Source organism: Daktulosphaira vitifoliae, unplaced genomic scaffold (genome assembly GCF_025091365.1).
Source record: "Daktulosphaira vitifoliae isolate Bord-2020 unplaced genomic scaffold, ASM2509136v1 Scaffold_1, whole genome shotgun sequence".
Lineage (NCBI taxonomy): Eukaryota > Metazoa > Arthropoda > Insecta > Hemiptera > Phylloxeridae > Daktulosphaira > Daktulosphaira vitifoliae.
In genome coordinates this window covers 61,925,690-61,940,290 of record NW_026099572.1, presented here as the reverse complement: position 1 = coordinate 61,940,290, position 14,601 = coordinate 61,925,690, and the positions used below count along the sequence as shown (strand labels likewise).

The 14,601-nt window shown below is 25.3% G+C and overlaps 2 protein-coding genes across 7 annotated transcripts in view; both read right to left on the bottom strand.

The window, feature by feature from the left end:
- Nucleotides 1-414: 414 nt before the first annotated feature.
- Nucleotides 415-4,627, bottom strand: LOC126896135 (cyclic AMP-responsive element-binding protein 1). Of its 4 annotated transcripts, none has more exons than XM_050668627.1 (8): nucleotides 4,344-4,627; nucleotides 3,517-3,624; nucleotides 3,313-3,459; nucleotides 2,859-2,976; nucleotides 2,710-2,799; nucleotides 1,669-1,809; nucleotides 1,517-1,607; nucleotides 415-1,439 (listed from the first exon to the last, which is right to left on the bottom strand). In XM_050668627.1, the coding sequence occupies exons 2-8, from the start codon at nucleotides 3,598-3,600 to the stop codon at nucleotides 1,292-1,294; spliced, it is 819 nt and encodes a 272-aa protein (XP_050524584.1). In that variant the 5' UTR covers nucleotides 3,601-3,624; nucleotides 4,344-4,627; the 3' UTR covers nucleotides 415-1,291. The 4 variants fall into 4 exon arrangements, with proteins under 4 accessions (XP_050524584.1, XP_050524585.1, XP_050524581.1 ...); XM_050668628.1 differs by lacking the exon at nucleotides 4,344-4,627 and adding an exon at nucleotides 3,994-4,330; XM_050668624.1 differs by lacking the exon at nucleotides 4,344-4,627 and having other exon boundaries at nucleotides 3,517-3,982.
- A 7,102-nt stretch (nucleotides 4,628-11,729) lies between these two features.
- LOC126900559 (uncharacterized) overlaps nucleotides 11,730-14,601 on the bottom strand; it is a 14,960-nt gene continuing 12,088 nt past the window's right edge. For all 3 annotated transcript variants that reach the window (XM_050676379.1, XM_050676390.1, XM_050676385.1), the window contains 5 exons: nucleotides 14,007-14,185; nucleotides 13,701-13,920; nucleotides 12,917-13,108; nucleotides 12,430-12,643; nucleotides 11,730-12,061 (listed from right to left, as the gene is read on the bottom strand). In XM_050676379.1, the coding sequence (XP_050532336.1) occupies nucleotides 11,964-12,061; nucleotides 12,430-12,643; nucleotides 12,917-13,108; nucleotides 13,701-13,920; nucleotides 14,007-14,185 (903 nt within the window). In that variant the 3' untranslated portion in view covers nucleotides 11,730-11,963. The remainder of the gene's footprint in view (nucleotides 12,062-12,429; nucleotides 12,644-12,916; nucleotides 13,109-13,700; nucleotides 13,921-14,006; nucleotides 14,186-14,601) is intronic.

The following is a 14,601-nucleotide window of genomic DNA, read 5'->3' as shown; positions in this document are numbered from 1 at the left end:
TGTTCTGTTTCATTAACAATAAAAAAATAGGTAATCACAACTAATTTAAAGTGATAACAATCTATTTTAAATTAGAGCTATTAATAAGTAGAAAAAAGTACACAGAACTTCATTTTTAATTTAAAAATACAAAATTTATGTCATTTTCTCTAAGTAAAATAAATTTAGATTATTGAGGTTCAAAATTAAATTTTATACACAACAAGTTAAATAAAATATGGTAATTTAACTATTTAAATTTAAAAGGTTAAAAATAAAAACGATTTAAGTGATCATCAATCAAAAAATAAATTAAGTATCATAAAATATACACTATATTTTATGTACGTAATCATGCATTTTTATACATAACTTTAATTCAATTCAATTTTACATAAAAGTACAACAATAATAGTTTCAACTTTATTTCTAATATCCTGAACATAGCATAATAAATATAAATTTGTGATTCAATTATATAACTGTATAGGTAACTTATCATTTTAAAAAAATAATTTATTTCCACTACCTAAAAACATTCTATAGCAATGCCAATAAAAAAAAACTGCAACAATTATTAAATTCAACTAGTGATTGATTATGTTTAAACATTTCAGTATGGGAGAAATGTGTTTAGAAACATTTTTTTATCTTAAAAATGTAAAAAGTTTATATAAATAACAACTAAATATTAAATGTGTCTTAAGATTATCTGATGGAAATGTGACATAAAAATCACAGATCTTTATTTATTGGCTTTACAATAAAATCTTACAATAATATTATAGGAAGATACAATTAACACAATGATAATTGATACTCCTTCCTGTAATTAAAATCCCCAACTTAAAAATACTATCAACACACTCTATGCACCCATATATTCAACCAATAAATGGTATAGATTAACTGTTTAATTAACTATTAAAATATACATAGACTAGAGTGGCTCAATTTTGTTTTTAAATATTTTTTTATAACATTGTCAATAATTTCAAATGAGTTGTTACAATTTAAATAAAAATATATAATTATGAAGTTAATCTAATGTGACAGAATATTACTGATAAGGCGCCATTCTTGTAAAAAATTCAATTGGCCATGGATAATATATTTTGATTTTAAAAAAATAATTTTCATTAAATATTAAAATAAGTTTCAGACATAGTCAGATGATGACCAATATATTAGTCATTGATACAAAGTGAGCTTATGATAAGAAATTTGTAAAAATATCACGTTGAAAGCATGCAGTTAAGGTCAAAAACTGGTATGATTTTCTCTTATAAATATTAAGAATTAAAAATAAACTCTATTCAGTCTTAGTTTGGCAATAAAGTTCTTTTAACGTTTTTAATTCTTCAATTAGTGCTTTATTTTGGTTTTCAAGTACAGATACTCTATTTTCTAAGCATTTAATATACTCTTTCTTTTTTCTTCGACATTCTCTAGCAGCTTCTCTAAAAAGTCATTATTTTTTTTAAGAATTTCTTTTTCTTATTTATTTTACTTTAATTAAAAATATATTTTAACTAACCTATTTTTTAATAGTCTCATCTCACGTTTTTTTACTTGATCTTCAGGTACTAACGAGTTTGTATTTAATGTAGAACCTCCTTGAGTAACAACTAATGAATAAAGTTTTTAAAAATAAAAATTTAATTTATAACATAAACAATTAATAAATACCAGGTACAAAAAATTGACCATCTTGACTTGCATACTGTAATATAGTTCCACCAGCTGATGTTGCATTTGACATTGTTAAAGTTGGCATATTATGCATTTCTCCTTGACTATTTATTTGGATTGCAGCAGGGGGTAGATTAACTAAAAAATAATTGTTAATTTAGAAAAGACTGCTGGAAGTTTAGGATAAGGGTGGCCGATTCCATGTAGTATGGATAAAAGCGAGGAAAAGGAAAAAGAAGAAGAAAAGAGTACTATATTTATCAAATTTACTTAATAAACAACAACACCTATATCTTCTTGACAATTTAATTATTTTAAATAAAACTAACACTATTATTCAAAAATTATTGTCTGAAATAAAATTAGGCTATTTTATAGCTCTACTTTATAAGTAACAACTAAGAGATTAAATTAATAAAAAAAAGTAATCAAGATGACAATATTATATTATATTGTGTTAAATTGATAAATAAAAAGATATCACTGAGAAAAAAATTTGTTTAATACATCAGAACCTATTTCATATGTACTCATTAATATTTTTAAGGAAAGAGATTTGATTAAAATATCACTACCTTTTTCAAATAGAAAAATATTTTTCTTTACCACATAATTTATATTGCCAAAAGAAGAGATATCTGCATTCCTCGATCTACTTTCAGAAATTGGCAAAATTTTAAACTAACATTAATTAGCATATCAGCTGAAAAATTATGAAAATACTACTCAGGAAATTTCTTACCTTCAAATGAGATTCTTGATGAAGATTGAATAACAGATAAAGAATTTATGATGTTAATATTGTATTGATATTTTCAAATTTTTCAATAACAGTAATTTTTTTTTTAAATACTTCTTTTTTCTTAAATTAAGTTTATTGAATATCACACACTGAGATAATTTTATATTAGAATGTCTGTTGCTTTATAACAGATATTAGTATTTACTATTATATGGGGGTTAAGAACATAGTATAAAGGACAATATGGTGTCCCCTAAATTACCCCAGTAAATTTAAGCATTCTAAATAAAATTTACCTGTTTGATAATGTGCAGAAAGAGAATTTGAAGATAATTCACTATCAAGATTTGAATCACAATCTGATCCAGATGATTCAACTTTACCACCTAATAAAATAACAAGTTATACATTTTTTAGATCTTTAAGATGTATAATATCAAATAACCTGCAATATCATTCAAGATCTTGCGATATGATGGTCTCCTCGTTAAAGCATCCAATCGACTTCTTTTAGGACTATCTTCATTTGCAGATAAACTTTCATCACTACCAGCTTCCACGACCTTAAAAAGTAAAATTTATGTTAATATTACCTTGGATACAAATATATACAACTTATAATATTTTACACAGGGTTCTTAAATAAACATGTTCAAAAAAAACTTGTTTAAAACATTTTTATATGTCCCAAATGTAAATTTTGGCGTTTTAAACAATATGTGTTTATAACGTAACAACCCTGATTTTACTGATAAATAAAAATAATATATTTTAACTACATGTTAATAATTGTATAAGTAAAATGTAGTTTTCCACAATAAGCTACTTTGCAGTATTATATATGAGTAACACAAATATAATATCTTAAGTAGCTACCAAAAAATGTAAAAATATACCACTACCTGAAGAGTTTGAAGATTTCCTTGAGTTGTTTGAATAACCGAATTTGGTTTACTTAATAATATAACATTGCCTTTTGTAAGCATTGTTCCAGGGGTCGCAGTTTGTATAACAGATTGTTGGTTTGCTTGAATAACTGAATGCACCTAGAATGCACCTTTTTTAGAAAATTTATTTCTAAATATATAAGATTGAATACATACTGATGTAACAACAATAGGACTGCCTTGCGATACTAGTGTATCGACTGAACCATTGGTTCCATTTTCTTCAACCATGCCGTCCATAACAAGATGGGGCGATTCTGTACCCTGTTCATTCATATAATTTTTATAAAAGAACATTTTAATTTATCTTAAAGAAAAAATAAGAAAACTGTATATTTCAACTGTCAATGATTATGGGAACAATAATAAAAAACAAAATTATATCAATTAAGATGAATGATGCAGTTGTATGATTTACACAATTCTGTAATATCATACTTTTTATTGAATTTTTTTTACTAGTAGATTATAACTTCATCAAGATCTATGAGGTATGAGATAAAAATGAAAAACTAACGTTCAAGGTCCCGCCAAAAAATATTTGAATACTAATTTACGGAGGTCTAATTTTCATACTACGCTTCATTTAGTCTCTAGTATTTCGATAATAAAAACATCTGAAACTATGCTAACCTGCCCTTAATATCATACGTATGTCACACATCATCAAAATAATGTATTTCATTATTTCGCGGGTAAATAAAATGTAATTTATGTATGAATGAAAATGAAAACATTGTAATAAAAAACAGCAGTTGATATGGGAGTGACAATAGAAAATATTTTATGATAGGCCAAAGTCTATTTGAAGTTTAAAATGATTGTACATAGTTAAATAATAAGTCAACATATAATTCGAAATGCCGTATTAACAAATGACATGTATACATACGTACATGTTACATGTACGTATAATATTAACACGGACAGCGGGACAACATATAGACAATGACAAGGTAGTGCGCCGTAAGCCCGTTACTTACCAGCAGTCACAATGTTACGTCGTCTGAGTGCTTGGTCCTGCGATTCGACTGGCTCGAACGGTGTGCTACGTAGAAGCCACGTCAAATGACGTCTGATGGCAGAGTGGGGTTCGGGCACGAAATTCTGCGTCATCAAAACAGGAACACCCGCCACTACGCTCCGTCAAACCTAAGCTAACCCCGCGATTCTCCACTCCTATTGTCATGGACGACGCTATTGAGGGGCGCGCACACCGGCAATGATCGACCCGCAACTAGCGATATACGACCTCCACCCCTCTCAACCGTCACATCGCTAGTCACAACCGCTTCCTACCGGCAGACGGCAACCTCCATTCCACCTCTTTTTAACAGTCCACAGTATATATAATTGTCACCACTGTTCACGTAATGATTTAATGTTGTAATAATAATTATAATAAAATTATTATTTACTACGATTACAATTACTATAGTCGAAGTAAAAAATATTGAATTTTGTTTAATGAATTTAACACAAGGTCTAAACTAAACCTCGCAAATATTTTTTCAGGCCAAATTGATAATGATACCACTAGTTGTTTAGTTAACATCAAAACGAATAATAAACTTTTAACACTAAAAAATTTCCCATAATCTCATAATTATTAATTACTGTGAAATAACTAGTGCTGAAAATGGTTTGTGGGATACTGGTCACTAATTTAATGGAGGGATGCGATTTCGTCGTGTAGATGATAATTATGTGTTGAAAATAGATTTATTTTTCTTTTTTTTTGTACGTTATATAATTTTATAGTTAAACTAGGGAAACATTTAAGAGTTCATCCAGAACACCACCATACGCACGACTAAGGGGACTTATTTTTTTCCCCGAAAAAGTTTAAAAAATTGTATTATTGTTTTAAAATTGTATTTTTAGCGTGAAGATGATAATTGATTTAGTACTCCGAGATATTTCTTTCCAATTGTGCTAATTGCCTATTTTTGGTATAACGCAATGGAGTAACCAGGGACTAGGGAGCCAGCCCTTCCAATATAAATAATAATATAAAATGAAATGATAAGGAAAAAAAATTTAAGGTCCAACATATGTAATTTTGTAAATTTTTTACTATGGGCCCTTCCATTATGAAATTCTGGGTACGCCACTGGTACATGGATATTTTGACGTCAAAAATTTGTATTTAAATTATATTTGAAAAAGAGAAAAAAACCTATTTTTTATTGCATTAAAAAAAAATTATTATAATTTATTTAATAAAAATAATTAATTAAATAATTTAATAATAATTTATTTAAATAAATAATTAATTTAATTATAATTATAATTTCTATTTATTTATGTAGAATTTTATACATCATGCAATTAATTAAAGGGAAAATAAATGTTTGATCGCAATGACGCTTAAATAAACCGTATGAAAATGAAAATAATTTTAAAATAAAAAGTAATTTTCAAACCTACAGTTCAAGTTACATACATCCAATCATTCTTTAATACCGTTTTGTTTATACCATTTAAGTATTTAAACCGCATTGTTAGTATTCAACAACTACTAATTCTATTATAATAATAAATTAAACTTTTTTTTTAATTATTTTTATGTAAGGTTCGGTCGATTTCAGCTCTGGAAATACATGGAATTATTTAATAAGATCATGACAATGAAGAAAGATTATTGTGTAAGTTGGAACAAAATTGGTATAAGTCAATTTTTGAGTGTATTAGAGGTAGAACAAAAAATAAATATTTTAAATTTAACATTTTCTTTTACTAATAAAATTATGTTATGAAGTAATGGCATTGAATTTTCAAAATCTACTTTTATATCAATCTTTACGAAATTATAATACTTCAAATGATTACAATTTACATACACCATTTCTGTTTAAACTCCTGCAAGTATTTCAATACTTTATGAACTAACTAAAAAAGAAAATAAATGAATTATCTTTAGATATATATTGATTGTTTCGGATACTCATATTAAAATATTTAAAAATAATTTCATTGCAAAAAAACAAAATTTTGTTACATTTTATTGATTATAAAAAGAATAATATGAAACAAGAGAATGGTTGAAGTATAGTTGGATAAGATGTGAGTAAAAAGTCTCAACATTTAATTTTTATAACTAACGTGTGTAAATTTTCTTATAATTTTTTTATCATAACTTCTTCTCTTAGCACAGTAAGAAATAAAATAATACTAATAATCTTAATAATAAATGTACTATTATAAAATTTACAATGTTAAATTAGTACATATTTATAAGCTTTTCTTGAAAAATTAAAGTGTTTGGCAAACTTAATTTTTACTGCTAGCAAACCTAATCAAAAAACTAAAAAATATTATAGAAAAACAATTAAATATAGCTTATTCATAATATATGGTGTAAATGATAAAAATTAACTGTTTTTCCATGTTTGCCAAACTGTGCTTATGTAGTTTGAAGTCTAGGGATAACTCTTTTTTATGGGGGAGGGGAATGAGAGAGACTAAATAAATTAAAAAACAAATTTTTTTCACATGGTCATTTTACCACGGACTATATACTAAAATTTAAAACTCAAGACTATAATAACTGAATCAAAACTTGCCTTCTTGTTTAGAACCATCGCTAGGTTTTGTGAGTCCCTAGCAAATCTACACCAGTAACAGAAAACTTCATTTAATAAATAAAAATATGGCCTAAGTTCGGAGCTAGCCAGTCTTTTGTTTTATTTTTTTATTGATAAAATATTTAATCTGTACAATTTAAAGCACATAGGTATAAAGAAGTTACCTATTTGTGACACTTAAATTTGGTTATTTTATTAATATATTACGATACCATTGTCTCTTTACAATCGTCGTTTAGAATTGCCAGCTACAGTTAATTAATAAGAGTACTTTTCATGATTTTGTAATCTGTTATGGGAACGTTTGTAAAATTGGACAGCGTCTATGGTTCAGTTTTTAAATACACTTTGTTATCAGAGTTATAGTTTTGAATATAAAAAGGGTGTTTGTACGTTTCTTTAGAGCAATGTCTAAAATTGTTAAATTTTGTTAATATAATATTTCTTTGTTGTACATCATAATTGTAGATAATACGTTCAAATTTGTCTAATAAATGCTTTAAAAATTAAGATATTCATATTCATGTTAATATGTCGATTGTTTATTAAAAACGGTTGGTTGGGTCCTTGCTAGATAGAAATCCTTAAAAAAAAATCATTCGAAAATTCGGAAAAATTTTGTTTTAATATTTCAAATGAGAATACTTTTTTAATTCAAATAGAAATTCATCTGAATTGAAATAACTTTTAATGATATTTAGTTTCAATTTTTTCAATAATAATTAAAAAATTATGATTATTAATATTTACCCCGGTAGTATACAGATATGAAATGTGCTCAATCTGTAAACCTACGCAATTAGACTAAAATAGACACCACTGCGAACAAAACAAGCCACTAGGTTAAGATATAATATTTACATTATGATGTAACTACATCACATTTGATGATGTTCATCACATGTTCATTGGATCACTCATTTTCTTATAAAAATTCCAAACCACATAATGAATACTCTATGGGCTGCGGAGAAGATAGAAAAGTGTTGATTACTTTTATATAATGGTAAAAAAATATAGGATTTTCAGATATTTATGTAGAAATAACGTCGTTTGTACTGGAACAATGTGTGTCTCAGTTTTCTAAGAGAAAATGAGAAGGTATTTTGAATATTTAGCATCCTCAAGCAGATTTAACTATTATTTTTAAATTTTGTAAAGAAGAAAAATTCCTTATAATATTTTATAAATAATTACTGTTTTTTTATGTATACTTATACATGTTTTTAATATTACAAGTGTGTAATGACATCGGTGTAGTATGTGTATTTTACATTAAATTTAGTAATATTTTTTGGTTTTAACAATTATAGTTGAAATACTAAAGTATTAATGTATGTATACAAAGTTATATATAATTTTTCATTTATAAATAGATAAAAATAAGGCTGGGTACACCACTTGGTGCAGAGCGAGAAATTTTTTGGTCTTTGAAATTTAAGCACCCGCAAATTCAAAATAACATATGCGATGAGGTCTGATTATTGATGAAATGTTGATATCCTAAGAAATTTGTTACCTGTGGTGATAAATTCAACCCTATTTATTCATTAAATTTTTAAGTATAATACATGCAAAAAAACAATTGTTATGGTGTTTATAAATTGTTATGTATTTTTTTATCTAAACCATTACCAGTTATGTATAACTCCCTTCAGCTATGTGATATAGTCATAAGAACATGAATGACGTCATCCGATGACGTAACGCACGACTTATAATCTACAAAATTATTTTATTTTTATTTCAAATATTTTTCATATTGTTGCTATTTACTGAGTATTTTGATTTATTTACTTTTTTCTAATTTTAATTAAATTTTAAAATAGAACACTTATTTATTTTAAATTAATAATAATAGAATGTACATGAACTAAAATTCTGTTAAAATTTTGAAAATGTTGTATCACGCCCAGGAAGTTTTAATAAGAAAATATATGTTTAATATTTATACTAAATACTTATTTAGTCATCTACTTAATATAAATGGTCAAAATTTTAAAAACTTTATGCTACGAATTGTACGCTAGTATTACATGTTTTATAAAAACATAATTTTTTGCTGAAAATTGAATATATTAAGTTGTTTTTATTAGTTCTTGAAAAAAAAAGAAGTTTGTTGTGCACCTTTAAAAGAAACGACTTATCTCGTTCGAGTATTAGATTATTATATATTTATTAATTGTCAACATTTTTTAACTAGAATGAAAAATTTAGTAATCTTATTAGTAATATTAAATTAACTAAAAAAAAATTCGAAATACTATTGTCTTCAATATTAGCTTCGATGCGAAGCTGAGAAGGTATTAATTTTACTATGATGTGTTTATTTATTTTTTTTGTGTGTCTGTTACCACTTAATCTCAGCTCTTACTGGACCGATTTTTATTAACAAAACGTCAAAAGATCACAAATTGTATCTAATCGAAGACATTACCCTCAAAAATTGAAAAAAATTCCGTCGTTTCTTGTAAATGGGTGAAATCCCCAAAAGAATTACAATTTTAAAAAATCAGTAATTTTTGCCTTTTTTTCCTTAAAACTGCCATAACTTTTTTAAAAATGAACAAATCAATATAATTTTCTTTTATAGATATGTTAAGTATGTATCTATCATTTGATATATTTTTGTGAACATTTGACCCTTTACCAGCCCACAAGGAGGGTTTCAAAATGACAACTTATTCACAAAAAATTAACTTTTTCAACTTAATTTTTGAAAATGATCTGGAAATACTAACACTTTTATATATATCTTAAATTAAAACTTATGAAATATACTTTATTATGGAAAAAAAAAATTCGGTGAAAATGGCTACCGAATGCTATTTTTGTGTGAAAATTCTCGATTTTATATTTTACATATTTAACTTTATATTTATATAACTTTTTGAAAAATGTATGGATAAATACAATTTATTCATAAGAAGTACTATTTATATACATCTTTCATTCGGCACATTTTTGTTTTAAATTGGACCATTTCCCTATATACAGAGGGGGGGATCAAAACTGAAAAATGCATATAGAAAGTAGAACTTTTTCTATTTAATTTTTTAATTACAAAATCGATATAATTTTTTTTTTATAGACACATGAGGTATTTACTCATAATTTTGTATATTTTATTGATAAATTTGACCTTTTACCTGCCCACAGAAGGGGATTCAAAGTGACAACTTTTTCACAAAAAAATTACTTTTACAGAAAGTGTTTCGTAAATACTGACACTTTTATATATATATTAAATTAAAGCTGATGTGATATACTTAAATATAAAAAAGAAAAGTTCCAGACTTTAGTAAGCTTTCATGGTGAAAATTAACATCAAAGTTAATAAAAAAATAAGATTTTTGTAAAAAATTCTTTTTTATATTTTTAATTTTATAATGCTATAACTTTTTGAAAAATATATGCATCGATACATTTTTTTTATGATAAATACTATTTCCTTACCTCTTTCATTCGACATATTTACATTTATACATAACACTTATAAATCATAAAACTTGTAATCAGAATATAAATAAGAAAATAGGAGATTATGCAGCTATTGGAATAATCCATTAATTTTATAAAATTAAACATAATCTATAGATTTGCATCGAAACGTTTTTTATTATAGTGATTTTAATCATTGTCAGATATCATCTATACTGGACCCAACTATGCCACGTCCCCCCCACTTCGATGGTTTTTTTTTTACTGTAAAAATCAAATGGTTACGATTTATCGGCATATCCAAATGGTACAAATAGGTAAGATAGGGCAATTTTAAGAGTTTAAAGGAGTATTCATGTTTTAGAAGTTTATATTTGGGAAGTGTGTCTTTAAAGACCTTTTTTTTTTTAGTTATTGTATTTTCTGTAAAATTTTGTTTGGTATATACTTATCACTGTAAAAATTTAAGTCGTTTTTTCTTAATGAAATTTTTATTAGGTCCTTGAGGGATATCAAAAGATATAACACGAAATATAAAACAATTTTCTATCAATAATTTAGACTCTTACATTATAGTTAATGTAAATACTAGTATTTTAATTACTATAAAATTGTGGAATTTTAGAATAGTTGTAATAAAAAGCATTCATTCTTTTATTTCACGTCTTAACTTATTTTTGACAAAAATGTTCTTACCCCCTTTGTGCCTATATCATCAAAATAATATATTACACATGGCCATTTTAATACTTAATTTTATTTGTCATTTAAAAAATTGATGAAGTATCAAATTTTGAAATTTTAAGTAGTTTAAAAAACTTCCAGCACTATATTGCTCAAAGTTATGTTTCTTATTTCTTATAAAAGATAAATTATTTTCAAATTAACCAAAATTTAGATATTGACATATGTAAGTATATGCAGACACTAGACAATATGAATGGAAATTTTTTCTTTAACTGAATTGTTTTTTTCAATTTAAAAAAAAATGGGAATTATATTAGATACAAATCTTATACTAACCAAATTTAATAATTAGATTAGTATTTTTTTTTTTAACGATTTGCATAGAAGTGTTACTAAAAATAAGAATTATACAATCATTAAAAATATGTTCAATAAAAAATTAGAATAAAATACCGATTATATTTTTTTTTTATTTATTACTACTTCAATATTATTTTCAGTGTTTTACAATTTGGTAAAATTAATTTAAATATATATTTAAGTCAAAGTAAAAACACGGACATAAAAAAAATATTATACACCATAATGTCATTATGAAAAGTTAATAACCCCTTGCAAAATGAAATAGACCTATTTTTATATCATTTTTCAATGTTTAACAAAACTATTTGTTTTGTTTAATAGAATCAGTCACACACAAAAGATTTTTTGTTATTCTTAAATATAATATCTTATTTTATTACAAATTAAAGTATTCATTACTTTAATAAAATAAATATATAACAATATGTTTTCACATGTTATTCTACACAATTAGAATATTTTCCAAAAAGTAGTAATTTTTTTTTATGTTTAAAAATAAAAAAGTTAGTATGTTCTTTTTATACATTATTTATCCATCTCTAGAGCAGCAAACTGTTCTTCATCCATTTCTGTAACCATTAAATTACCATCCGGTAATTGTAAAACAACTCTACGTGGTCCTCCTAAAATTTATTTATAAAATTAATTTATTTATTCAAAACAAAATACACGTGTTATAGTAACGTTTGGAATGTATTTGTTATTCTTGAAAAATCATTAACAAGTTGTAATGGGCCAGGAGGATCTTTTTGCATAGCTAAAACATTATTTTACCATAAATAAAATAAATGTTCTTTAATAATGATAAGCAGAGGCAGACAACTAATCTTTAAAATTAAAATTTCTTAATTCTCAAAAAAGAATTTAACAAATAATTTTTTGTTTTTATTACTTTAACTACTAATTTTTTGTAAATTTAGAAATAATTGTACGATTTAAAATATAGGGTAAAACTTGTAGTAGCAATAATTAACTTAAACAATGAAACTACCTCCAGGTGCGGGTTCACCAGCATCAACTATTTGTGCAACCAATTGATCTTGGTCTTCTTGAACTAATTGAGGTTCTTGTGCGAAATTTTCACTAGGTTGTATTACTACTTGACCACCCTGTTCTGTAGCTGATACAGGGACATATTGGCCAGTTTCATTATCTTTCATGTACATATTTCCTGCTTCATCAGTTACTAAATTTCCTAGGTCAATCTTATCAACATAATAATAATAAAAATAATTTATTAGAAAAATAATTTTGAATAATAAATTTAATTTTTTTTATGAAATTAGTGTAATACAGTGAAACAATTTCATTAATACGGACTACATTATATACAATTATATTAAAGGGCATTACCAAACAGTACCCAAGCGTCTCAAGTTATTAGATGTTTCGACAATCTATATAACCCTGTCTTGTCATAATTGGATATAGATTAATGAGGTTTCACTATATATTTAAAATTTGTTTTAAATAATTACCTGTTGTGGCATTATTTGTCCAACAGAATTACCATAGTCATCTAAAGCAATCATTCCTTCTTGATTTGTATTGCCAGCCTGAATCATACCATTTCCATCTTCTGTAAGAAATACACATTGTTGTCCATCTGACTCTCCATTGCTAGTCAATAAAACAGTTCCACCACTAGCAGCCAACTGTGCAGCAGAAACCTAAACATAAAAATAAAAAAATATTAATAAATTTTTACCTATAATCATCGTAATTCTTAAATTTTGAGTTTATTGTAATCATTATAAAATATGTAGGTTAATTTTAGTTCAAATGGTATGTGTTTAGCCTGATTATAAACATTGTTCCTGAAGTATATAGAGTGGAACAGATCTAACTGACAACTCATATAACTTATGATCTACATAACATTTTATCCTTTTTTTTTAATCAATTGTTACAATATAGAACTATATTTAAAATAACATAAAACATATTTTAAATATAGTTCTATATTGTAAAAATTTATTAAAAAAAAAAGGATAAAATGTTATGTAGATCATAAGTTATATGAGATGTCAGTTAGATCTGTTCAACCTGTATATACTAATTTTTCAGAATATTTTGTGCTTTTTGACTTAAATATTTTTAACACTTTTTAGTTTTAGTTAATATTTTTAATATATCTTTAGTATAAAATATCTCTCTAAAATTTTTAAAGAAAACAAAAATTGTAAAATATTAAAAACTAAACAAGTTATAAAGCTTAATCAAATAGCAGGTCTACTAAAATTCAATTCATTTTCTACTAACTTGATACAGCATGCCATCATCACCAGTAATAGTGATCATACTATCGGCATCATCAGCTGATAAAATCAAGCGTCCAGATTCATCAGTAAGAATGGCTTGCTGTCCAGAAAACTGTTGATTTGCTTGTGTTTCTTGCTGCTTTTGTTGTATTTTTCGTGCTGGAACATTTAATGAGCTATGTGTTTTTGAAACACCAGAACTTACATGAAGTGATTTGTTACTAAAAATATAAAATAATTACGATAAGTAATATAACTGCTATAGCTTTTATAGTATGATTTATATTTATATATATAATATACTAACGCATTATTAGGTTTTGTATTTGTTTTTTTCATACGTAAACCTGAATTGGAAGCAGCTGGAATGTCTTTGTAATTAACAAAACTTTGTCTTGTTGGGGTGCGATTTATATTAACCTTGTCAGGTTCACTTGTAGATAGAATAGAGCTTTGGTTTCCAATAGTGTTAGAATTGGGTTCCAACTAAAACAGAAATGTTATTTTTAATTGTTGGATAAAGAATAAAAAAGTTACAGTAGGGATCCAGTAAATTAATGTCAAGGTATTTTTTAGATTAGTATTATTTTTAAATTGATATCTGATAGTGATTAAAATTACAGCCCAAACTCTTTGAAACAAAATTAAATAAAACTTAACATATCTATCAAAATTTTTATGGTTTTTGACTTTAAAGGTTTACTCATAGATTTTTTTTTAAATTATATAGTACATAAAATAAGCTATAATTTTATTTAATTTTGAATTGTGTAGATCTTTTGTTGCTATACAAAACATTTCAAAATCTGCCATTTTTACAGAAAATTATGTTTTTTGGTCTTAATGGTATGATTCTCGAGCTTTCACAATATTTTGGTTAATTATTGAATTTTCAAAAAAAA